The sequence below is a fragment of the Anguilla anguilla genome, chromosome 12 (assembly GCF_013347855.1).
Source record: "Anguilla anguilla isolate fAngAng1 chromosome 12, fAngAng1.pri, whole genome shotgun sequence".
NCBI classification, from domain to species: Eukaryota; Metazoa; Chordata; class Actinopteri; order Anguilliformes; family Anguillidae; genus Anguilla; species Anguilla anguilla.
In genome coordinates this window covers 32,296,867-32,321,536 of record NC_049212.1, presented here as the reverse complement: position 1 = coordinate 32,321,536, position 24,670 = coordinate 32,296,867, and the positions used below count along the sequence as shown (strand labels likewise).

The 24,670-nt window shown below is 42.2% G+C and overlaps 1 protein-coding gene across 1 annotated transcript in view; it reads right to left on the bottom strand.

Moving 5' to 3' along the window:
* LOC118209140 overlaps positions 1 to 24,670 on the bottom strand; it is a 36,408-nt gene that overhangs the window by 9,792 nt on the left and 1,946 nt on the right. Inside the window, exons 5-48 of the mRNA XM_035384300.1 lie at positions 24,272 to 24,360; positions 22,731 to 22,935; positions 22,462 to 22,575; positions 21,294 to 21,382; positions 20,943 to 21,147; positions 20,578 to 20,691; positions 19,895 to 19,983; positions 18,898 to 19,099; positions 18,475 to 18,588; positions 18,155 to 18,196; positions 17,639 to 17,727; positions 17,157 to 17,361; positions 16,847 to 16,960; positions 16,574 to 16,627; positions 16,218 to 16,306; positions 15,127 to 15,331; positions 14,750 to 14,863; positions 14,447 to 14,479; positions 13,279 to 13,308; positions 12,995 to 13,083; positions 12,527 to 12,728; positions 12,118 to 12,231; positions 11,747 to 11,776; positions 11,471 to 11,559; positions 10,959 to 11,160; positions 10,570 to 10,683; positions 9,984 to 10,025; positions 9,586 to 9,651; positions 9,154 to 9,242; positions 8,642 to 8,843; positions 8,243 to 8,356; positions 8,012 to 8,065; positions 7,747 to 7,835; positions 6,704 to 6,905; positions 6,351 to 6,464; positions 6,041 to 6,085; positions 5,580 to 5,668; positions 3,969 to 4,173; positions 3,650 to 3,763; positions 3,336 to 3,389; positions 1,537 to 1,625; positions 939 to 1,143; positions 626 to 739; positions 371 to 409 (exon numbers count right to left, since the gene is read on the bottom strand). Coding sequence (XP_035240191.1) covers positions 371 to 409; positions 626 to 739; positions 939 to 1,143; positions 1,537 to 1,625; positions 3,336 to 3,389; positions 3,650 to 3,763; positions 3,969 to 4,173; positions 5,580 to 5,668; positions 6,041 to 6,085; positions 6,351 to 6,464; positions 6,704 to 6,905; positions 7,747 to 7,835; positions 8,012 to 8,065; positions 8,243 to 8,356; positions 8,642 to 8,843; positions 9,154 to 9,242; positions 9,586 to 9,651; positions 9,984 to 10,025; positions 10,570 to 10,683; positions 10,959 to 11,160; positions 11,471 to 11,559; positions 11,747 to 11,776; positions 12,118 to 12,231; positions 12,527 to 12,728; positions 12,995 to 13,083; positions 13,279 to 13,308; positions 14,447 to 14,479; positions 14,750 to 14,863; positions 15,127 to 15,331; positions 16,218 to 16,306; positions 16,574 to 16,627; positions 16,847 to 16,960; positions 17,157 to 17,361; positions 17,639 to 17,727; positions 18,155 to 18,196; positions 18,475 to 18,588; positions 18,898 to 19,099; positions 19,895 to 19,983; positions 20,578 to 20,691; positions 20,943 to 21,147; positions 21,294 to 21,382; positions 22,462 to 22,575; positions 22,731 to 22,935; positions 24,272 to 24,360 — 4,962 coding nt within the window. The remainder of the gene's footprint in view (positions 1 to 370; positions 410 to 625; positions 740 to 938; positions 1,144 to 1,536; positions 1,626 to 3,335; positions 3,390 to 3,649; positions 3,764 to 3,968; positions 4,174 to 5,579; positions 5,669 to 6,040; positions 6,086 to 6,350; positions 6,465 to 6,703; positions 6,906 to 7,746; positions 7,836 to 8,011; positions 8,066 to 8,242; positions 8,357 to 8,641; positions 8,844 to 9,153; positions 9,243 to 9,585; positions 9,652 to 9,983; positions 10,026 to 10,569; positions 10,684 to 10,958; positions 11,161 to 11,470; positions 11,560 to 11,746; positions 11,777 to 12,117; positions 12,232 to 12,526; positions 12,729 to 12,994; positions 13,084 to 13,278; positions 13,309 to 14,446; positions 14,480 to 14,749; positions 14,864 to 15,126; positions 15,332 to 16,217; positions 16,307 to 16,573; positions 16,628 to 16,846; positions 16,961 to 17,156; positions 17,362 to 17,638; positions 17,728 to 18,154; positions 18,197 to 18,474; positions 18,589 to 18,897; positions 19,100 to 19,894; positions 19,984 to 20,577; positions 20,692 to 20,942; positions 21,148 to 21,293; positions 21,383 to 22,461; positions 22,576 to 22,730; positions 22,936 to 24,271; positions 24,361 to 24,670) is intronic.

Sequence of the window (24,670 nt, the reverse complement as noted above, 5' to 3'; positions counted from 1 at the left end):
TGTTGCAGTGATTCGTAACCCTGCCGTTGGAGAGCAGTAGGGTCTGCTGAGTTTCGCTGTCAATCAGCACTTAATTAATAAATCAATAAAAAGTAGTTTATCTAAAGTTTGTGTCTAAAGTGATTGACAGTTTAAAATGCAAATAACCAGCTACCTTGCAGCTCATAAAGACCATGGTTTTGAATCCGTTGGTCTTGTGCAATGAAATAGACATGGAAAGATGGAGGTTGTGAGTAATGGAGTAGTACAGTCAGTGTGCAAGAACACAGAGGCTCCAAGATGTGAGTGTATGAGAGAGAAAATGTGTCTCTATACATGTACTGTATATGGGTTTGTGTGTTTGGTGAGAGGCTAGCATATTCACACTAACCACTGTGTCTTCTTGCTCTGGTTGTTCCTCTTGTCCTCCCTGAAAACACAATTTCAGTTAGGGGTGGACAGAGTGACAAAAAACAATGCAGCTCCTAATCCAAACATATTAGCAAAGGCCTAAATGCAAATACAAGTGCAAATGGGCAAATGCAAAGACTTAATTTTAAAAATGTGCACTGTGTAAAACACAAGGTTTCAAATTAGTAAAAGTATAACTAAATTTAAATGTAGAATGCACACTGCTTTTCTTCACCTCAGTCAAGTTGACGGTCTCCATGGAGACTTCCCCAGCGATCTTTATGGCATTCACTTGTTCCACTGGCATGCGGTGCTTGAACAAGTAGAATTGACGGCCATTTACGTTCACCTGAGGAATTTGGATCAGAAGCCAGAGAGTCAAGAAAGCTGGTAACTAAAAAGTGTTCATTTTTTCCTCAAAGGCATTCAGTCAGGTTCCTGTGTAGAAAGGAGGCATTACATATATGCACACAATACACACACACACACACAAACATGAATACACACATTAGCACATACTGTAAATACACAGTTCCTGTCTTTCTGACCTGGTAGCCTTCTGAGGTGATGATGAAGACCAGCTCAAAGTCCTCTCCCTTAGTGAAGGGCATCTCAGCAGGCCTCTCCTCCTGTTCCCAGCTGCCATTCCGGAAGGAGTTGAACACCACCACCTCTTCGGGCTCGAACCGGGGGTTGAAGTGTAAGGCCTTGTCGCATCCTTTCATCTGCCCATACTGCAGGTTGATATGGAATCTGTGGGTGGTGACAAAGAACCAGAATGGTCAATCACTAAATCCATTGGCTCAACAGATAAGTTTCCATCTCTTACAATCCCCACTCTTTCAGCCTTCTTTGCTTATGAACTAGGAGGTGGCTCTGTTTGGAGTTACTTATGCTTTATTAGAACTGAAAGTGCTCATTGGCACAGTATTGTTCATCACACCCCTGAATGAAGACCAGAAATTAGACCCACTCAGAAAATGCAAATGTATAATTTTGACTTCATCAGCAGGGAGACAGAATTTCTATTGTGAAGAAAATGTAGATGAGTATCTGAGCGAAAGAATATGGGGTTTTCATCCTCTGAAACAAGCAAATAGCCTCACAGCATGAAGCTGTTCACCAACCAAGATGAAGACACATCACCTTTTGATTTCTTGGGGAACGGTTCCCTTGAAGTACAGATACAATCCAGATCTCAAACCACCATAGACGGGCCCCACGTGTGGAATTTTCTGCAAAACAAACACAGGGATGTAATACAAAGCGGTTTGTCTGTTGCAGTGATTCATAATTCTGGAGCTGAAGAATCATAGGCTGGGTCCCAAACTGGTGCTGATCGTCGGGTCCCGTTTTGAATTATAAACTGCTGTCTTATCCTCGCCACTGCCCATCTTCTTTTCATTTAATTTGAAATACACTCCCCGCCTATGGAGTAGCCACCACAAGCATGACAGGCTCCACATCTGTTGCCTAACTGAGTATCTAGTTGTTCGCACATAGTTGGTATACAGCGCGAAAATAATGAAAAAACAAACACGACTGTTTACAATGAAATGGCAACTTTATTATGGGGTTGACAGTTCACTGAAAGCTATCCAAACTGCAATTAATATTTTCCAAGCTATCGTTGCCTTCCCCTGCTCTTCTGACAGCAAAAAGGAGAATTCAATTGAAGTGGCTAGCTCGCTGATATTACTGGTTAGTCTAGATCATAATATTTCAGTAATATATTGCTTATATAGATTGTGGGCATCTATCAATCGGGTTCGTTCGGTAGACAGGAAAAAGGTAAATGGATTTGCAACTAGTCTATATAAAAGGCAAAATATGTAGGAAAAAAAGCGTCCTTGTTATCCTCCAGAGGTAATTTTTTCAGTACTTTCACAATTTTTTTCTGTGCCAGCAAATATGTCAGAGGTCACCCAGTGCTAGCTTTATTTGCTAAGCGGACGTGTATCGACCACCCCATAGAGATTAATGGAACTTGTCTTTACTTAAGATCATATTGTAGAAGTGTCCTATCTTGTGTATTTCGGGTTAATATGAAAAAGGCTGATCCCTACTGCATTTCTAGTGATCCGTTACATATTCACAGTTGTAACCCAAGTCGCAGAAACAAACTAGCCAGGGAAACAGCTGGAAACTGTGAAGCGACATTTGCACAGATGTGCTTAATGGTCGCGATTAAGGAATTCGCATTAAAAGTTGATATTGTAAAAGAGGTTGTATCAATATAACTAAAATGCATATGCATTACATTGGGATTTTTTCAATTTAGACAGTAATGTGTAATTTTTACAGGACTTGCATTTAAATAGGTAACGGCGTCTATTCCACTTGAATAAATATGAAATAAATACAGTAGCATTTCAGACGGTTCATAATATGTCCTCTCACTCTCACGTTGTTCCCCTCAGGTTTATTACTGGAATTTTACCGATAGTTACAGCAAAGGTTAAAGGTTATGGGTCAGATGTCCTCACAAAGTGCATCCCACTCATTTAACCATTGGTTCATGGTTCGGAGTGCGTAGTCCCAAGCATTGCATGGAGTGCGTATTCCAGAGCACGGTAGTGTGGAGCATGGAAGTTTGCGGTTTGGGACACAGCCATAGTCTGCTGGGTTTCACTGTCAATCAGCGCTGGTCAGTCAGATAAAGCAGTGGGTCTAACAGTTCATTCGCCATATTTGATTTACTTGGTATAAAAGGTTTGACAAGTGTAGGGCAAAAACCCAAAACAGCACACCTTGTGTCTCACAAGGACCAAGGTCACAAATCTTTCTGTCTATTACAACAGAATGCAGAGGGAGAAATGGAGGGTGCGAGTAATTCTGCGACACCGACAGTATGTAAAAACACAGGGGATTGAAAATGAGTACGTGAGTGAATGAGAGAAAGAGAATGAATAAATGTGTATGTGGTGAGAGGCCAGGATACTCACAGAAACCACTATCCTTCCTAGGCTTGGATGAAGCTGTCCGCCTTCGCGTCCTCCCTGAAACGCAAATTGAGTTGAGAGTGAGGGGAGGGGGTGGGACACACACACAAAACAATATACCTCCTAATCCAATCACATCCACAAATGCTTACATGCAGAACAAATAAAATGCAAATAGATATGTGAGCAGGCAAATCTAAATGCTAAAAGTTGTGTGCTAAAAAATGTGTGCTACAAAGCCACGTGAATCAGGATTTTTAAATGCATGAAAACAAATGCCTCAATTTAAATGTAGAAAGCACAGTGTTCCTCCTCACCCCGATCATGTTGACGGTTTTCATGGAGACGTCTCCAGCGATACTTAATGCACCCACTGTCTCCACTGGCATGCGGTGCTTGAAGAAGTGGAACCGACGACCGTTCACGTTCACCTGGAGGAACCAGAGTGAAAGGTAGGGAGTCAAAATACTGCTAAAGCAGTATTTTGACATTTGACATTCCTTCACATAAATCAATTTCAATTAAGATTATATTGATCATGCATTAAGGAGGTATTGCATGCAGTGGACACAAAGGACAAGAGTACAAACACACACACACACACGCTCACTGACACACTCTTTCCGTTCTTCTGACCTGGTAGCCCTCTGCGGTGATAAAGAAGACCAGCTCAAAGTCCTCTCCCTTACGGAAGGGCATCTCAGAGGGCCTCTCCTCATTTTCCCATCTGCCGTTCCGGAAGCTGTTGAACACCACCACCTCTGAGGGCGTGAACCGGGGGTTGAAGTGTAAGGCTATGTCAGAGCCTTTTCTCTCCCCATATTGCAGGTTGATGTGGAACCTGTGGAGGAAGTTAAATAGCAGATTCCTCTTGAGAGTCAAGACAAGATACTCAGCTCTTACAGTGAGGACTGAAGGGCTGAGGAAGAGTGTGTCTTAATGACAGGTGGTTCCAGCTGGTAAAAATGAGTTTCTGATGTTTATTTACAGTACATAATATTGTTCTTCATTACACCCCAAAATGAATTTTCAGAAAATGCATCAAATGTTGACTATTGGTAGGGAGACGGGACTTCTTATCTTAAGATTACAGAGATGAGTACATGGTTGATCTATATTGTATGTGGTTTCACTTCCAAACAAATACTCTCGCATCAAAAGGCTGTTTATGGACTGATTCTAGCCCAAAAGTTCTTCACATCTGACTTCAGAGCATATAATTTATTAAAAATTAAATATCACATGAGGTATTAGGGTGTTGATGGGGTCGTAATTGTTTTACTATTGTTCACCCACAGCTCATACACAATTAAATGTTAATTTGCCTTCATTAAGTTATGGTGGCCCTTCCCAGCATGTGAAAGAATTAGAGTTAGAGTTAGAGTTAGAGCCCCCTCCTTTACACTCATGGTCCCCATTATACATTTTTTATTTTATTTATTTATTTTTTTTATAGAGAAAACAAACACACTCAGATGGGTGAAATAATGTAGAAAGCTCATCGAGGAATAGCATGCTGTTTATGATGCTTCCTGTTGTGTTACTATGGCTCCTCCAATGAGTTGTAACAAATATTTTCTGATCAGTTGGTTCAGACTATAGACTGTAGAATAAATATGGACAAAGTGACTGGAATGTCATCCGTTGATTGTTTTTTTGTACTACAATAAGCACATAAACATCAGCCACAAACAATCCAAGCCAATGGGCTCCACACAACTCTATGATCCAGCATTCTATGCAGAGTTTATTCCCAACTGCAGAAATGTTACTCTACAGAGAAAAAAAGTGAACAATTAAAAATTGCAATAAGAAACTGATGAGAGACATGGGCTGTGGGACATATTACATGCTGGAGTGCAAACATTTCATCAGCTGAGCAATGTTATGAACAGCAGTTTAATTATGCTAATATTCTATTAAAAATAAATAAATATCATAAATAACCTCTGATGCTGTTAAACCCTAACTGTAAATAGCAGGTAAAACTCCACTAGCGATGGGAAGTGAATGAGGTTTCATGAATTACACAGGAGTCATAGTGAACTGTCAATCGGTGAATTGCTTCAACCAATGCGATGATTTTGCTCCCAATAGCAGAACAAATTGATTTAGTGAAATTTGGAGTCGCTAAAATCATAATAGCTCCACGCAATCTTGGTTCCATGAAGCCTCATTCATTCTTCCACCACTAAAGAGTCACAGTCCCATTACAATAGCCTCCTCATCCAGCAGGGGGCTCCTCACCTGTTGATATTTTGTGGAACCGTTCCCCGGAAGAAGACATACATCCCTGTCCTTAAGCTGCCATAGACGGGCCCCACATGTGGGATTTTCTGTGCAACACAAACACTGAGATTCACACAGAGCAGAGTCCATTGCAGTGGTTCATAACCCTGGTGCTAGATAGCTGTACAATCTGCTGGTGTTCACTATCAATGTGCACATAATCAATCAATATGATCAATCAATTAATCCAGATGATCACAGAGATAGGTATCAACTAATTTGGTCTAAAGTTTTGAAAATGTTAAGGCTAAAATAAAAACCAGCAAATCTCCAGGCTTACAAAGACCAGGATTGTGTATTCATTGCTCTATCACAACAGTATGCAGATGAAGAGTATGAATAATGCAATAGCACACAGTGTGTAAAACATTGAGGGACTATCCTGGGTTTGTGGGTGTGTGTAAGTCGACTGTACTTACAGTAACCAATATTTTTCGTGGACCTTGGTATTTCTGAACGCCTCCCTGAAACACAAACTCAGTTAGGGGTGGGTTGGAGATCAGAAAAAGTAATCAATAGTATTTTGATAAATTCAAATACAAATGCTTAAACATAAATACGAATGTTAAATACAAATACAAATGCCTGCATGCAAACACAAATTTTTACAGATTTTCACAGATTTATTGTAATAATTTTCACTGTTCAAGACATTTTTAACAGGATCTGCTAAAGACCTACAAGTAGATGGCCAAATTTATATATAGAATAAACAATGCCCTTCCTCACCCCGATCATTTTGAGGGTCTCCATGGAGACGTCTCCAGCAATTGCCAAGGTGTTCACGTGCTCCACTGGCAAGCGGTGCTTGTACATGTAGAACCGACGACCGTTTACGATCACCTGTAGGAGTGAAGCAGGGCTGCTATTCAAAATTGTTTCATTTTTTTTTCTTCTCTAATGCATTCAGTCTATTAGTAGAACATCATGCCCTACTCCAGCACATAATATTATATTACTCTGAAGTGAAAAGGCATTACATGCACCATAATATAATGTGATAAATGCAAATACAAGCAGAAACATGCAATGCAAACATATACAAATTACAAATTCGCACACATGTGCAACACCCTTCTGACCTGGTAGCCTTTTGGGGTGACAAAGAACACCAGCTCAAAGCTCTCTCTCTTATGGAAGGGCATCTCTTGGACTCGCTCCTCCTTTCCCCATCTTCCGTTCAAGAAGGTGTTGAACACCACCACCTCAGAAGGCTTAAACCGGGGGTTGAAGTGTAAGGCTCTGTTGCCTTTCTTGCCTCCACACTCCAGGTTGATGTGGAACCTGCAGGGGGTGACAGAGAACAAGGAAATTTTATTACAGGTTCCCTGTGAGTGACCAAATAAGATCCTCAGCTCTTACATTCACGCCCTTTCAGTTCTTTCTGCGTCTTGAACGCAGGACGATCCAGTTTGTATGAGGAGTTAGCCAAGCTAACTAATAGAATCGTTCCACTTTCCCCTTCCCTCTTAGGAGACCTCACACCCATCAGTCACTTACACAAATACCACGATGCCAAACTTATCACCTTGACCATTGCAAAAAAAGACAATATTGCTCAACTGGAAATACAGACACAAAATAAAATCACAATGGCTCAATTTGTTAACAGAACATCTCTCAATGGAACAAATCACTGCATCTAACAAATCAAACATCAAAATTTCATGACACCTGGGCCCCCTTCCTGAAAACTCTGAATCTGCCAGTGAACTAAGACCTCAACTTTTATTAGTTAGCCAAGCTTTATTACAATAAAGAACATCCGTTGCCATTGACAAGAAACCAAAATTGTGGTCAATAACCTAAACTACTGTTACAGTTTAACCACAGAATCAATAAACAGACAGAATTACACCAGCAATGGGGGAGCGAAGATTAATTCATTGAATAATCGCTGGAATGGTAATAAGCTGTCGATCACAGCTGCAACCAATGAAAGGACTGAAGGTTGCTCTTAATACAACAAAATGATTGGGTGAAATCAAGTAATCGCTGAAAGCACATAATGCTAGTTAGCTTATTACCATTCTTGACTCCACAAAGCCTCATTTATTCTGCCACTGGACAGTGTCTCAGCCCTATTTTCTGTAGTACCATCAATTGACAGTTGGTAGCTCCTAACCTGTTGATGTCATCGTGAATTGTTCCCCGGAAGTACAGATACATCCCCTTCCTCACACCGCCGTGGATGGGCCCATGATAGGGAATAGTCTATGGAAAACAAACACTGGGATTCACACAAAGCAGTTTGTTGCAGTGGTTAAATTGCCTTGGTGCTGGAGAGCTGTAGGGTCTGATGGGTTTCCACTGGCAATAAGCTCTTAATTGATAATCAATTAAAGCAGCTGATCAAACAACATTTTGGAGAAAGAGGCCAGCGTACTCACATTAAATGTCATCTTTCCTAGACTTAGTTGTTCCGGTATGCCTTTTCGTCCTCCCTGAAATACAAACTCAGTTAGTGGTGGTTTGGGGAACACAAAATGATGCACCTCCAAATCCATTCATATCCACAAATGGCCAAATTAAAATACAAATGCCTTAATGTAAATACAAATACTTAAGTGGAACTGCTGAGTGCCTATATTAAATGCAGAATGCACTCTGCTCCAACTCACCTGAATGATGTTAACAGTATGCATTGAGACCTCCCCAAAGATCTTTATGTCACGGACTTGCTCCACCGGCATGCGATGCTTGTACAAGTGGAACTCTTTACCGTTTACTTTCACCTGAAGGAACCAGGCAGAATGGCAGGGAGTCAAGAAAGAGGGTGATTAAGGATTTCTGCTTATGATAATTTTTCTTCCAAAGCAATCAATCAGTCAGTTGAATATCACGCTTGATTCCAGTAAATGAGATTACATTTCTCTGCGGTAAGCAAGTATTGCGGGTAATACACACAAATGCAAATATTAACATGCCCACACAAACATACTCGCACATTCGGTGCACGTACATACAAAGAAGTACAAATATACATATGCTTGCAAGTACATAGTTCCTGTATTTCTGACCTGGTAGCCCTCTGAGGTGATGATGTAGAGGATCTCAAAGTCCTCTCCCCAACAGAAGGGAAACCCAGTGGGCCGCTCCTCATTTTCCCAGCCACCATTCCGGTGGGTGTTGAACACCACCACATTGGAATGGAATCGGGGGTTGAAGTGGAAGGCATTGTCACAACCTTCCTTCTCCTCACAGTACAGATTGATGCTGAACCTGCGGGGGGGGGGGTATTGTTGGCAGTATCTTCACACGCTGTTGAATCCTTACCGCAGAATCGCTAAGCAGACAAAACTGCACTAGCCACGAAGGAGTGAGGTTTCATGAATTGAATGATCAGTGGACATATAGTCAGCTGTCAATCACTAACTCGTTTCAATGAATGTAAAGATTGTGGTCCCCATACAAGAACAAAATGTTCGGGTGTAATCAGGGAGTTTCCCTGAGCATAATAGTTAGGCTCATTCTTGGATTAATGAAGCCTCATTCATTCTTTGACCGCTAAATAGTGTCTCAGGCTTCTTACCTGTTGATCTTTTGAGGAACCGTTCCTCGGAAGAGCACAGACATCCCTGGCCTCAAACCGCCATAGATGGGCCCCACATATGAGATCACCTGAATAACACAGAAACTGGGATTAATACAGAACAGTTTGTCTGTTGCAGTGGTTCATAATGCTGGTGCTGGAGGCTTTACTGACAATTGCTGTCAGTCAACAATGAATTGATAAGATAAAGCAGTTGATCACACAGTTAATGCTGTTCATCTGGACTACTGTGCTTAGGTAGTAAGGTTACAACAAAATCCAGAAAACATTGCAGCTCAGAAGAACCAGAGTTATAAATCCGTTGATCCATTTCGACAGAATACAGATGGAGGGGTATGAGTAATATGGCAGCACAGGTAGAGCTATTGAGATTGAGTGTATGTGGTGAGAAGCCATCATTTCCACACTAACCTTCTTTACTGGTAGAACTTCTGGAACTGCTATAATTGGTGGACCTAAGTCACATATCGGTGGTACCTGAAACGGGTGAAAAAGTCACTTAGGGGTGGATAAGGAAACAAACATTGCACCTCCTAATCGATTCACACTAACACAAGCGAAAATACAAATATAATTGCTAAAAAGCCAATAGAAATGTACCACAGACAGCATAAAAACACAGAGGCACTGTGTGTGTGTGTGTGTGTTTGTGTGTGAGAGAGAGAGAGACAGTAAACTCATTTCAATATGCATGTGTGAGTGTACGTGTGTGTGTGTGTGTGTGAGAGAAACAGTAATTTCATTTGAATATGATTGTGTGTGTGTATGTGCATGTGTGTGTGTGTGTGGTGAGAAGCCAGCAGACTCACAATAAGTATCCCTGGACATATCACTATGTCTCCTAGTCCTCCCTGAAATACAGGCTTAGTTAGGAGGGTTGGCAGAACACATAACAATGAATCTCCTTGTTCATCCACATCAAAAACTGCCTAAATGCAAAAATAAATGTTTCAGTGTAAAATGTGCTGTGGAAAAAGGACTAATGGATCTGCAAACTACCAAAAAGTAAATGCCCAAGTTTTAGTGCAAACTCAAAGACAAACTATATTATGGTGGGGGGGGGGGGGGGGGGGGGGGGGGGGGGGGGGGGGGGGGGGGGGGGGGGGGGGGGGGGGGGGGGGGGGGGGGGGGGGGGGGGGGGGGGGGCTTGTATGCCTGCAAATGCTTCAGTGAAAATCAAAATGCCTTAATCTGGAGGGGGGGGGGGGGCGAGAGATGGCCACAAAACCATGCACATCTTAATTCAAACATGTCTATAAATGCACATACAAATGTCTAAAGCCAAATACAAATGCTTAAATGAAAATGTACACTGTACAATGTTATAACAGGACATTTTAATTGCCTAAACGCAAGACAAAATTAAAAAGTTGAATGCATGCTGCTGCTCCTCACCCCAATGAAGGTGACTTTGTGCAGGGTGACGTCTCCAACGATCTTTAAGACACTCACGTTCGCCAACGGTATGCGGTGCTTGAACAAGTGGAATTCGCTTCCATTTACATTAACCTGCAGGTACCAGAGAGGAAGGCAAGGCGTTTAAAAAAAGGCTGTAACTCAAAATTCTCTAGATATTCTAATACTTTATCCTCCATTGAATCTGCAAATTTGATATCATACTCTATCTACTCCAGTAAGTGAAATGAGACAATATTTCTCAGCAGGAGGGATGCATTGCTTGTAGGGACATAATACGCACATTCAGTATAAATTGTACATTCAGTTCACACATTTAAAAATGTGGAAACACAGACACACACACACACATTTTCTGTCTGTCTGACCTGGTAGCCATCTGAAGTGGCAGTGATGACCGTCTCAAACTCCTCTCCCTTACTGAAGGGCATCCCAGAGGGTCTCTCCTCTTGTTCCCAGTGGCCGTTCCGGAAGGTGTTGAACACCACCAAATTGGAATCGAATCGGGGATTGTAGTGGAAAGCATCGTCAGAGCCATCCTCTTCCCCACAGTACAGATTGATGCTGAACCTACAGGGGGGCGACGGAGAAAGGACCAGATACAACACAGCTCTAACAATCCTCCTCCATCCTTCACTATGCTTCTGACTGCAGGTGGTGCCAGCTGGTAGAAAGAATTTCCGTTGCTCTATTACAATTGGGAATGTCTGTTGCTACAGTACTGTTCATACCCCTCACTGAATTTTCAGAAGATACATTAAATTGGAATGTTTCGGCTTCATCGATTGGGAGACAAAATTTGTAGAGTTGAGAATACATAGGTGAGTAATTGATTGATCTGTAAAATTAGTGGTTTCTGCCTCAGAAGGGGGCTTCTCACCTGTAGCTATTGCTGGGAACCGTTCCTTTAACCAACAGAGATGTCCCTGTCCTCAAACCGCCAGAGATGGGCTCCAGGTATGGGACGCTCTGTGGAACACAAACACTGGGATTGATACAAAGCAGTTTGTCTGTTGCGGTGGTTCATAATTCTGGTGCTGGATAGCTGTAGGGTCTGCTGGTTTTCACTGTCAATTATCACTGAATTGATTGATTGATTAAATAAGAGAGAGAGATGCTAATGTGTGCAGTTAGAGGCCAGTGTATCTGCACTTACCAAAATCTCTGGATGTTCCAGTATGCCTCCCTGAAACACAAACTCAGTTAAGAGAAGGTGGGAACAAAAAGCTAAGCAACTCCTTTTCTAATCATGCCTGCAAATGCTTCAGTGAAAATCAAAATGCCTTAATCTGTTACAGTGGTTGATATCTCAGACCAGACCTGAGTCAGGGGGGGGGGGGGGAGAGATGGCCACAAAACCATGCAAATCTTAATTCAAACATGTCTATAAATGCACATACGAATGTCTAAAGCCAAATACAAATGCTTAAATGAAAGTGTACACTGTACAATGTTATAACAGGACATTTTAATTGCCTAAACTTAAGAAAAAATTAAAAAAGTTGAATGCATGCTGCTGCTCCTCACCTCAATGAAGGTGACTTTGTGCAGGGTGACGTCTCCAACGATCTTTATGGCACTCACGTTCGCCAACGGCATGCGGTGCTTGAACAAGTGGAATTCGCTTCCATTTACATTAACCTGCAGGTACCAGAGAGGAAGGCAAGGAGTTTAAAAAAAGGCTGTAACTCAAAATTCTCTAGATATTCTAATACTTTATCCTCCATTGAATCTGCAAATTTGTTATCATACTCCATCTACTCCAGTAAGTGAAATGAGACAATATTTCTCAGCAGGAGGGATGCATTGCTTGTAGGGACATAATACGCACATTCAGTATAAATTTTACATTCAGTTCACACATTTAAAAATGTGGAAACACAGACACACACACACACACACACACACACACACACACATTTTCTGTCTGTCTGACCTGGTAGCCATCTGAAGTGGCAGTGATGACCGTCTCAAACTCCTCTCCCTTACTGAAGGGCATCCCAGAGGGTCTCTCCTCTTGTTCCCAGTGGCCGTTCCGGAAGGTGTTGAACACCACCAAATTGGAATCGAATCGGGGATTGTAGTGGAAAGCATCGTCAGAGCCATCCTCTTCCCCACAGTACAGATTGATGCTGAACCTGCAGGGGGGCGACGGAGAAAGGACCAGATACAACACAGCTCTAACAATCCTCCTCCATCCTTCACTATGCTTCTGACTGCAGGTGGTGCCAGCTGGTAGAAAGAATTTCCGTTGCTCTATTACAATTGGGAATGTCTGTTGCTACAGTATTGTTCATACCCCTCACTGAATTTTCAGAAGACACATTAAAGTTGAGAATACATAGGTGAGTAATTGATTGATCTGTAAAATTAGTGGTTTCTACCTCAGAAGGGGGCTTCTCACCTGTAGCTATTGCTGGGAACCGTTCCTTTAACCAACAGAGATGTCCCTGTCCTCAAACCGCCAGAGATGGGCTCCAGGTATGGGACGCTCTGTGGAACACAAACACTGGGATTGATACAAAGCAGTTTGTCTGTTGCAGTGGTTCATAATTCTGGTGCTGGATAGCTGTAGGGTCTGCTGGTTTTCACTGTCAATTATCACTGAATTGATTGATTGATTGATTGATTAAATAAGAGAGAGAGATGCTAATGTGTGCAGTTAGAGGCCAGTGTATCTGCACTTACCAAAATCTCTGGATGTTCCAGTATGCCTCCCTGAAACACAAACTCATTTAAGAGAAGGTGGGAACAAAAAGCTAAGCAACTCCTTTTCTAATCATGCCTGCAAATGCTTCAGTGAAAATCAAAATGCCTTAATCTGTTGCAGTGGTTGATATCTCAGACCAGACCTGAGTCAGCACACTTGCCTACTATGGAGTATACAAATTGGAGAAGAGTTGTTGTGTGCAACTTCTATAATCAATAGTAGGCAAGTGCACCCATTTTGACATGACCCTGGTGCTGGAGAGCTGTAGGGCAGGGGTCCACAATCTTATCCAGAAAGGGCCAGTGTGGGTGCAGGCTTTTGTTCCAACCAAGCAGTAATACACCTGCTCCTACTAATCAACCACTAGAGTCTTTGCTGAGAACCTCAATTAGTAGAGTATCAGGTGTGTTACCATTTAGGTGAGACAAAAGCCTGCACCCACACCAGCCCTTTCTGGATAAGACTGAGGACCCCCTGCTGTAGGGCCTGCTGGGTTTCACTGGCTATCAGCACTCAACAGATCAATTAATTAAGGCAGCTCATCGAGCAGGTAACTTTCCTCCCCTGGTTTTTGGAGTCTAAAGGGTTTGACAAATGTAAGGAAAAAACAAGAACTGGCACAAGTTGCAGCTCACAAGGACCAGTGTTATGAATGTTAGTCACAGAGGAACAGAGATATCAGTTTAGTCCAGTGATCTCACACGTTGCCATGGAGGGCCGTGTGTATGCAGGTTTTCATTCCAACCAATTAATGCTGCCTTAATGCTGCATTTAACTGCATTGAAGCACAGAATATAAGCAAGTTTTTATTTAGACAATGCAAATAACACATTTCACTTTATAGTGCATTATGTGCAGACCTGGCACATTCACATCACAGAATAGTGATGTTGATCAATGAGTATTGTCCCTGTCAAATAAATAAATAAATAAAATAATTCACCAAATAATTGAACTAATTATATAATCAATCTGAGGTTGGAATAAAAACCAGCATACACATGGCCCTCCATGGCACTGAGTTTGAAACCACTGGTTTAGTCTGAGAGCAAGGGAGAAAGATAGAATGTATGAATACATGTTTATGGGAGTGCATGTGTGTGTTTCTGTGTGAGCATGTGAGAGAAGACAGAGTAGCATACTCACACAAAAACCGTCTGGCTTTTCCTCCGGTTCTTCCTAAAACACAAACCCAATGTAAGGGTGGGTATTCGAACATAAAACAATGGACCTCTTAATCCAATCAAATTGACAAATTGCTAGATGCAAATACAAATTTTCAAATTCAAAAACGAATGCCGGAATGTTAGTATGAATGGCTGAATGCAAATACAAATACCACAAGACAAATAAAAAAAAATTAAAAAAAATTAAGCCATTGTAAGTGCCCTGTGTAGGACACTTGATGAGGGGGATCTGTTAAATGCTGAAATTTAAACTCCTCCTCACCTCGGTCATGTCGACAGCCTCCATGGAGATATCCCCAGCGATCTTTAGGGCATTCACATTTTCCACTGGCATGCGGTGCTTGAACAAATAGAACTTAGCACCGTTTACATACACCTGCAATAGCCAGAGAGGACAGTAGGGAATCAGGCAAGGCAGCAATTCAATATTTCTGTTAATGTTATTTTTTCTTCCAAAGCATTCAGTTTGACACTGGATTATCTTGCCCTAGCAAATGAGCTTAACAGGCATTACATGTATGGAAACACATTTGAACAAATAAAAAACACACAGGCGTGGTACACATACACAAAGTACAAATGTACACTTGCTCACACTCACACACACACACACACACACACAGTGCCAGTCCTTCTGACCTGGAAGCCCACTGAGGTGATGTAGAAGACCAGTTCAAAGTCCTCTCCCTTACTGAAGGGCATCCCTTTGGGCCTCTCCTCCCTTTCCCATCTACCCTTGCGGAAGGTGTTGAACACCACCACCTCATAGGGCTTGAATCGAGGGTTGAAGTGTAAGGCCAGGTCACAGCCATCCTTTCTCCCATACTGAAGGTTGATGTGGAACCTACAGGGGACAACAGCAAGCAAGGCAGTTTTATTACAGGTTGTTGTGATTCACCAGATGAGATTCTCAGCTCTTACAGTCATGAGCCTTAAGTTCTCTCTGCATTCAAGGTGTTTCCAACCTCTGCCAAGGCCTCTCTAATCAGAGTTCCAACATCAGAATGCCCACTCTATTTAAGCAAATGTACTGATCAATAAAAATTAACAATTAAAAAAAAAAAATACTGATTTTACAAACTAGAGTGCAAAGATGCAATTTGGCTGCCATGTCATGCCTTTTTTATAAAGACAATTATGGTCATCACGGTATTGTCTTGTTTGCAAATAACTTGTCTCAAATTATGCAAATTTCAGTGATTAATGTGTACTGATAACACCCATCTAAATCGTGGTAATCCTTATTTGTAACGCAAATGTGGCAGTTCAAGGTAGCTCACTCTGCCCAACTGTTAAGTGATATTCTTTTAAGAGGTGATGATTTATTATCAATAATAATTCATTCTTTGTAAATTCCAATCTGTACATTTTGATTTGTCTGAGCAGATCAACAGTGCATCCCACACACCTGCTGCTTTTTATGTTCCTTATCCCCTCAATGCCCGCCCTCACTTGAGAGTGGCCCTTACATCAGTAACACTTCTAATTAAGTGTAACTCAAAACAGAAGGGGGGTGATTATGAGGTGAATTGGGACCAGAGGGTATAATCAGTGGAGCTATGGTGAACTGTCAGTCACTGACTTGTTTCAATCAATGAGAGGATTTTTCTCCCCATAGCAGAACAAAAGGATTGGGTGACAACAGGGAGAGCAAAAAATAGTTTCACAGAACCACCGCTAAATGGACCTGGCCCCATTCCCTGCAGTACCCACCATAGCCAGTTCCTCACCTGCTGATGTCTTTGAGAACTGTTCCCTGGAACTGCAAAGCCATCCCATATTTCAAACCACGACGGATGGGCCCTACATGTGCGATTTTCTGCAACACAAACACTGGGATTAATACAAAGTATTTTGTCTCAAAGCAGGTAATAACACTGTTAAGTGCCTTCATCTGGTTTATTGGGTCTAAAGTGGTTTGCAACTTTAAGGCAAAAGCAAAAACAAGCACACCTTGTACCTTGTCTATAGTAAAAATTCAGAGGAGAGGTAAAGGGGTGTGAATAATGTAGTAGCACAGTCAGTGTATTGAAAAAACAGGGCCTTAGGTGTGTGTGTGTGTATGGTCATAGGTCAGCATACTCACAGGAATGACCATTCTTCCGAAACCTGGACGGCCCTCCTGGTCGTCATCTTCTCCCTGAAACACAAACTCAGTTAGGGGTGGCTGGGGGAACACAACCTAAATGTCTATACCTAAATGCAAATGCAACAGCTAAAATGTAAACGTGTACTGTGTTAGACACTTCATAAACGGATCTGCTAAATGTCCAAATACTTATATTATAATAATAGGTTGAATGCCTAAAAGTAAATGTCTAAATTAAAATGTAGAATGCACGGTGGTGCTCCTCCTCACCCCAGTAAGTTTGACGATCTCCATGGAGACATCCCCAGCGATTTTTAGGGCGCTCACATGCTCCAGCGGCATGCGGTGTTTGAACAAGTAGTACTGACGGCCGTTTACAATCACCTGCAAGAGTCAGGGTGGAAGGCAGGGAGTCAAGAAAGCCTGATATTCAAAAATCCCCCCCCAAGTTATTTTTTCAGCCAAAACATTCAGTCTTGTCGATGGAATATTCTCTGCATCCAGGAGGATTACATATATGCACACAGTACACAAATTAAAATACAAAGACACACACATACACACTGTACACATTCCTGACCTGGTAGCCCACTGGGGTAATGATAAAGAGCAGCTCAAATTCTTCACCCTCAGTGAAGGGCATCTCATGGACCCTCTCCTCCTTTTCCCATCTGCCGTTCCGGAAGGTGTTGAACACCACCACCTGACTGGGCTTGAACCGAGGGTTGAAGTGTAAGGCCTTGTCACAGCCTTTCATCTCCCCTAACTGCAGGTTGATGTGGAATCTGTGTGGAGGGTGGCAACACAGAGCAAGAAAGATTTATCACAGATTCCCCTAAATCAGATAATAAGCTCAGCTCCTCATTCAATTCTACTTTTCGTATTGCAAAACGGAATGTACGGTATGGTATAACAGTACAGTCCATCACACAGCTTAATGAAGGTTCAGAAGCTGGAACATAAAACTGGAACATTTTCACTTCGTCAGCTGGTAAACAGAACTTGTCTCATCCCTGTTTACTGAAGTGCCCTCCATGACCAGGAGGGGAGGGGGCTCCTCACCTGTTGATCGCTTGTGAAACTGTTCCCCGGAAGAACATAAACATCCCTGTCCTTAAACCGCCCAAGATGGGTCCCAAGTGTGGGATGCTCTGTGAAACACAAACACTGGGATTAATACAGAGCAGTTTGTCTGATGCAGTGGTTCAAAACCCTGGCTCTGGAGAGCTGTAGGGTCTGCTGGATTTCACTGTCAATCAGCACTTAATGGTCAATAAAATTAGCAGCTGATCTCACAGATAGCTGACCTCTCCTACTTAGTTTGGACTAAAGGTTTGACAATTTTAAGGAAAACGCAAAAACCAGCACACCTTGTGGCCAACAAGGGCCAGGGTTTAAATCTCTTGGTCCAATGAAGGGTGTGAGTAATATATTAGCAGTCAGTGTGTTGAAACAAAGAGGGGTAAAAATGTTTATGACAGAGAATTAGAGTAAGAGAGTGAGAACATGTGTATGCACGTCAACTGGCATGGGATTTTGTGTGTATATTTGTGTGTCGAGAGAGGCCAGCATACTCACAGTAACAGCCATCTTTCCCAGACCTGCAAGTCTATTTCCTCCCTGAAACACAAACCCAGTTTAATGAGGGTGGGGGAATACAAAACAACGCACCTACAAATCCAGTCATGTCTAAAAATGCCAAAATTAAAATAAAAATTAAAATACTGAAAAGCTCATTCAAATAAAAATAGAAATTAAAATACTGAAAAAGCACATTCAAATGCCAGAATGCAAATGCAAATGCTAAAATATAAAAATCTTTGCTGTCAGACACACACAAAAGGATCAAAAAGGAAAGGGCTAAATATAAATGTAAGATGCACGCTGTTCCTGCTCACCCCAATCAGGTTGACGTACTCCATGGAGACATCCCCAGCAATTTTTAGGGCACTCACGTGTTCCACCGGCATGCGGTGCTTGAACAAGTACAATGGACGACCGTTTACGATCACCTGCAGGAACCAGAGAAGAAGGCAGGGAATCAAGAGAGCCATTTCAAAATTTCTGTTCATGTGTTTTCATCTTTTCTCCAAAGAATTTAATCTGTCAAATGAACATAATTCCCTACTCTAGTTACTTAGATTAGAATCCTCTGCAGTAAGGAGGCATTACATGTATGCACACAATATACTGAAATGTAAATACAAACAGCCAAACATACACACACATGCCATGCCATGACCATATGTGTATATATACAAATACAAGTACAAATACACACACACACACTCACACACATACACCATTCCTGTCTTCCTGACCTGGTAGCCCACTGGGGTGACAATGAAGACCAGCTCAAAGTCCTCTCCCTTACAGAAGGGCATCTGATGAACCCTCTCCTCTCTTTTCCAGCCGTTCTGGAAGCTGTTGAACACTATCACCCCATTGCCGGCGAACCGGGGGTTGAAGTGTAAGGCCTTGTCACAGCCTTTCTTCTCCCCGTACTGCAGGTTGATATGGAACCTACGGGGGGCAGCAGAGAGCAAGGAAGTTTTACCACAGAATCTGGTATAACTCAACTGATTCACATAACTGACTTCAGAGTGTGTAATTAAATAAAACTATATCATAAAGGAGGCCTGTAATGAGAACAACTGTCAGGCAAATCCTGCAGGCAAAGCTACAATAGGACTGGCCATTCCAGTGAACTGCTATAAGGGGGAATGTGCTTCATTTTAGTTTAGTTGACTACAGTAAGCACACACAAAAATCAGCCACACACAACTCACGCCCAGGGGCTCCCGATTAGCCTAGGATCCAGCATTCTTTTAGATATGCTTTCAACCTCTGACAATACCTCTTAGTGCAGAGTTAATTCCCACCCACAGAAATCCCTCTCTACAGAAAATAATGTTGACTGGTCAACAAAAATTAGCAATCATATGTTGCTTGAAGATATGGGCCATTGTACATATTACATGCTGGAATGCAGATATTTCACACAGCTCAGCTTCCTTATGACCAGCAGTGAAATCATATCCATGTGTTATGAAAGGAAATCAATACCGTGATTAATATCCTCACATGTTGTTAAATCCTAACCACAGAGTCACAAAGCTGGCAAAACTGCACTAGCGATTAGGGCATGAGGCTTCATGAAATACAAAATAGGTTGAGATATAGTCAGCTGCCAATCATAGTCTTGTTTCAACCAATGAAAGGAAAGCTCCACGAAGCCTCATTCATCACTAAACTAATGAACAGTGTCTCAACCCCAATTCCTGCAGTACCCCCCATGGCCAGCTGGCGGCTCCTCACCTGTTGATGTTTTGGTGAACTGTTCCTCGGAAGTACATATACATCCCTGTTCTCAAACAGCCGTGGATGGGCCCCACAAATGGGATGCTCTGTTTAACACAAACACTGAGATTAATTCAAAGCCATTTGCCTGTTGCAGTGGTTCATAACCTTGGTGCATTAGAGCTGTATTTTCTGCAGGATTTCATCTTCTATGAGCACTCAATAGATCAATCAATTAATGCAGTTGATCACACGGTTAACTGCACGCTGCACATGCATTATTGTTTATGATTTAAATGCAAAAACAAAAAAACCAGCACATCTTCAGGATCGGAAGAACGAAGGTTACAAATGCATTGGCCTGTTTCAGTGTAATATAGTACCATAGTCTGTGTCTAAAAACAGTGGGAATGCATTCTATTGCATTGCAAGATAATGTTCACATATATAGGTGTCAAATTGTGTTTGTTTGTGTATGATGAGAGGCTAGCACACTTACACTAACCACCATCTTTCCCAGACCTGGATGTTTCAGCATGCCTACTTTTCCTGCCTAAAAGACAAAATCAAATTACACATGTCGATAAATGACTAAAGGTAAACACAGATGCTTAAATATAAAAATGTGCACTTTGTAAGGCTCTTCATAACAGGTGTAAAAGTAAATGGTCAAATTAAGAATGTATGCTGCTCTTCCTCACCTCAGTCATGTTGAGGGTCTGCATGGAGACGTCCCCAGCGATCTTTATGGCACTCACTTGCTCCACTGGCATGCGGTGCTTGAACAGGTAGAACTGACGGCCGTTTACGTTCACCTGCAGAAGAGGACAGCAGGGAGTCAAGAAAGGCTATTGTTCAAAATGTCTATTTTAGTTATTTTTTCCTCAGAAGACTTTAATATGCCAATAGCATATCATACCATACTCCACTTAATGAGATAGTATTTGTCTGCAGTGAGGATTACGTGTGTGTACGCAATACAAACTCATGCAAATACACAAATTACAACACACACATGTGCAGTGCACACACATGCTCACAGACACACACTTCATGTTCTTCTGACCTGGTAGCCCTCTGCGGTGATAATGAAGACCAGTTCAAAGTCCTCTCCCTTACGGAAGGGCATCTCACTGGGCCTCTCCTCATTTTCCCATCTGCCATTCCGCATGGTGTTGAACACCACCACCTCACCACCTGCAAACCGGGGGTTGAAGTGCAAGGCTTTGTCACTGCCCTTCAATTCTCCAGACTGAAGGTTGATGTGAAACCTGCAGGGGGCAACAGAGAGAGAGAGAGCATATAATAGTTCCACCTATATTGGTTCCATGAAGCCTTAGTCATTTTTTCCACCACAACATGGTGTCTCACTCCCAATCCCTGCAGGATGCTCCATTGCAAACAGGGGGCTCCTCACCTGTTGATCTCCTGTGGAACAGTTCCCCGGAAGAACAGAGCCATCCCCGTCCTCAATCCACCGTAGACTGGGCCCACATGTGGGATTTTCTGTGCAACAAAAACACTGGGATTGATACAGAGCAGCTTGTTCGTTGCAGTGGTTCATAACCCTGGTACTGGAGAGCTGTAGGGTCTACTGGGTATCACTGTCTATTAGTCAATCAATAAAAGCAGCTGATTTCATTTTTTTAATTCAGACTAGATTTTTAAAAATCTGTTGCCCAGTGTGATGTTGAGTATTACCCGTTCCCACTCTACTTTGGAATATCTAATTTCCCACTTGCAGTCATGTTTATGTGTGATGCGATCTCTACTGCAGATGTGGAAGAGAGAAGACATCCATGGTTCTCCTGCGATACACGTGTCACTAGCCTGCTTTTCACGTTGCAGGCCACTGCTAAGTGTGCATACTGTGGAGTCTGAGGATGACCTTTCATAAGCAACTATGTAATTGTCAGGCATCCGATCAACCAGCAAGGATCACTAGATGGCAATAAAATGCACACCCCTTAACTAACTGAACTATTCCCTTCTTTGGGTCAAGCAATCGACAACTGTGCCTCACCGTTTGGAGCTGCCGGCCACAGTTGGCACTGTAAGGTTTGTCAATTTTAACACGAAAACAAAAACAGCAAATCTGGCAGCTCACGAGGACCAGGGTTGCAAATACATTAGTTACAATACGTTCTTTTGCAACAGAATGCAGATGGATAGATGAAGAAAGTGAGTAAAGTAGTAGCATAATCAGTGTGTAAAAACACAGAGGGACTGTGATGTATGTGTGTGCGCTTGGTAAAAGACCAGAGTACTCACAGTAATGACCATCTTTCCTAGGCTTGGATGACTCGCCAAGGCTCCTTGGACTCCCTGAAACATAAACTCAGTCAGAGGTGGATGTGGGATCACCACACCAAAATAAAAAAATCACTTCCTAATCCAATGTCTACAAATGCTTAAAAAAGCAAATACAAATTCCTAGATACAAAAATGACTGCAAATTGAAATGCCAAAGTGAAAATACAAATGCTTTAAATGTACAATGCAACAGCTTGTCATGCTATGGGATGTTTTAAATTTGTGCAAGCAAACGCATAAATAAATGTAGAAAGCACAGTGTTCCTCCTCACCCTGATCATGTTGACGGTTTTCATGGAGACGTCCCCAGCGATCTTTAGGCCGCTCACGTACTCCACTGGCATGCGGTGCTTGAACAAGTAGAACTGACGGCCGTTTATGTTCACCTGCAGGAGCCGAAGAGAATCGAGGGAGCTTGTCAGTTAAATATTGTGACGTAATGCAAACACAAACATTATACACAAGTACAATGCACATACTGTAGGTCCAAACAAAATTGCAAACACAGACATGCGCACAAACACACAAATGTCCTTCTGACCTGAAAGCCATGTGCAGTGACAATGAAGAGCAGCTCAAAGTCCTCTCCCCTACGGAAGGGCATCTTATTGACCCTCTCCTCCCGATCCCATCTGCCATTTCGGAAGGTGTTGAACACCACCACCTCAGAGGGTTTGAACCGAGGGTTGAAGTGTAAGGCTTTGTCACATCCTTTCAACTCCCCCAAGTTCAGGTTGATGTGGAATCTGTGGGGGCGTGACAAAGAAGCCAGAAGTTAATCACAGATTCCTTAATATCCCCAGTCAAGATACACAGCTTTTACTATCCTCCTCAGTACTTAAATCCCACTAATTAACTGCAGCGCTTGTTCTGATCAAAAAATAATCTGAAACATGCAAGTGAATAGAATCAGCTCAAAAGGCTGCTTATCGACCATTTCAAGCTAAGGGATTTCACAACCCCAAGGCGCTGGATTCCTGCAATACTCAAACCACAGCACTTCAACAGGAATAGTGTTTTACTTCCTTAATTTAACTAAAAAGATAGTCCCTCCTAGTGCATAAAACAGATGTGTTAACTGCACAGTTCTCTCATTTTTCAGACAATCAGAGACCCGTACCCCACACTAATGTGCCCTACAACACAATGTTGTCTCTCTAAGAAAATAATGGGATGGTTCAGAGAAGGTCCAAAGTGACCATACAGCAACTGAATGGTGTCAATAAAGCTATTCTGTTGCCGTTGGTTCTCCAATGAGCAATGCCAGATCCCCCCAAAAAAAATCCTCTCATTGGCTCAGAGGGAGTATTATTGAGGCAAACTCTCACACTAATCGCACTGTACACACATTTCAGAAGAGCTCCATCTATTTTGCAGCAGTGGCTTTTCTTTCCCCTGGCACAACTTTCACTGTATCCACCTTGCTATAATAGGACAGCTCATTCTATTGCATTGCATTATAAGGCAACATGCATCACTTCAGTTTTTGTGGGCAGCAATAAGCACACACACAACAATCACAAATGACTCAAGTCCAGGGGCTCACCAGGGGCTATGATCCAGCATTGAAAAAAAATGTATATGTCTGCTAAAGCTTTTTTTATGCACAAGTTCATTCTCGACCACAGAAAGCCCACACATTAGAGCAGAAATTTGACTGATGAACAAAAATTAGCAAACACTGACTGGAGTCATGGACTGTAGGACATATTCCATTCTGGAATACAGAAATATATTTTTGCAGATTTGAGCTTTGTTATGACCAGCAGATTAATCGTTTTCAAAAATTCTATGAAAACAACTCAAAATTTAATATCCTCACATGTTAGTAAACCCAAAGTACAGAGTCACAAAGCAGATAAAACTGAGCTTGCAATGGCTGAGCTGTCAATCACTGACTTGATTCAACCAATGAAAGGATTTTGTTCTTCATTGCAGAAAAGTGACTGGGAGAAATCAGGGGGTCACTGAGAGGATATAATTATTTTGGGTTCCACAAAGCCTCATTTATTGTTCCACCACTACATAGTGTCTTAATCACATTTTGTGAAGTACCCACCATGGCCAGGAGGGGGTTCTTACCTCGCTATCTTATGTGGAATGGTTCCTCGGAAGTACATATACGTCCCCGTCCTCAATCCACCGTAGATGAGCCCCACGTGTGGGATTTTCTGTGGAACACAAACACTGGAATTCATAAAGAGCAGTTTGTCTGTTGCAGAAACTCAAATCCCTGGTGTTGTAGAGCTGACTCTACACTGGAATTCATAAAGAGCAGTTTGTCTGTTGCAGAAACTCAAATCCCTGGTGTTGTAGAGCTGACTCTGCTTGGTTTTGCTGTCAATCAAATTTTAATATCAGTCAATAGAAGCAATTAATCACAGTAATTACATCACCTGTCCTGGATTATTGGGACTACACTGGTTGACAATTTGAAGGGGAAAAACAAAAATGAGCACATCTTGCAGCTCACAAGGACCG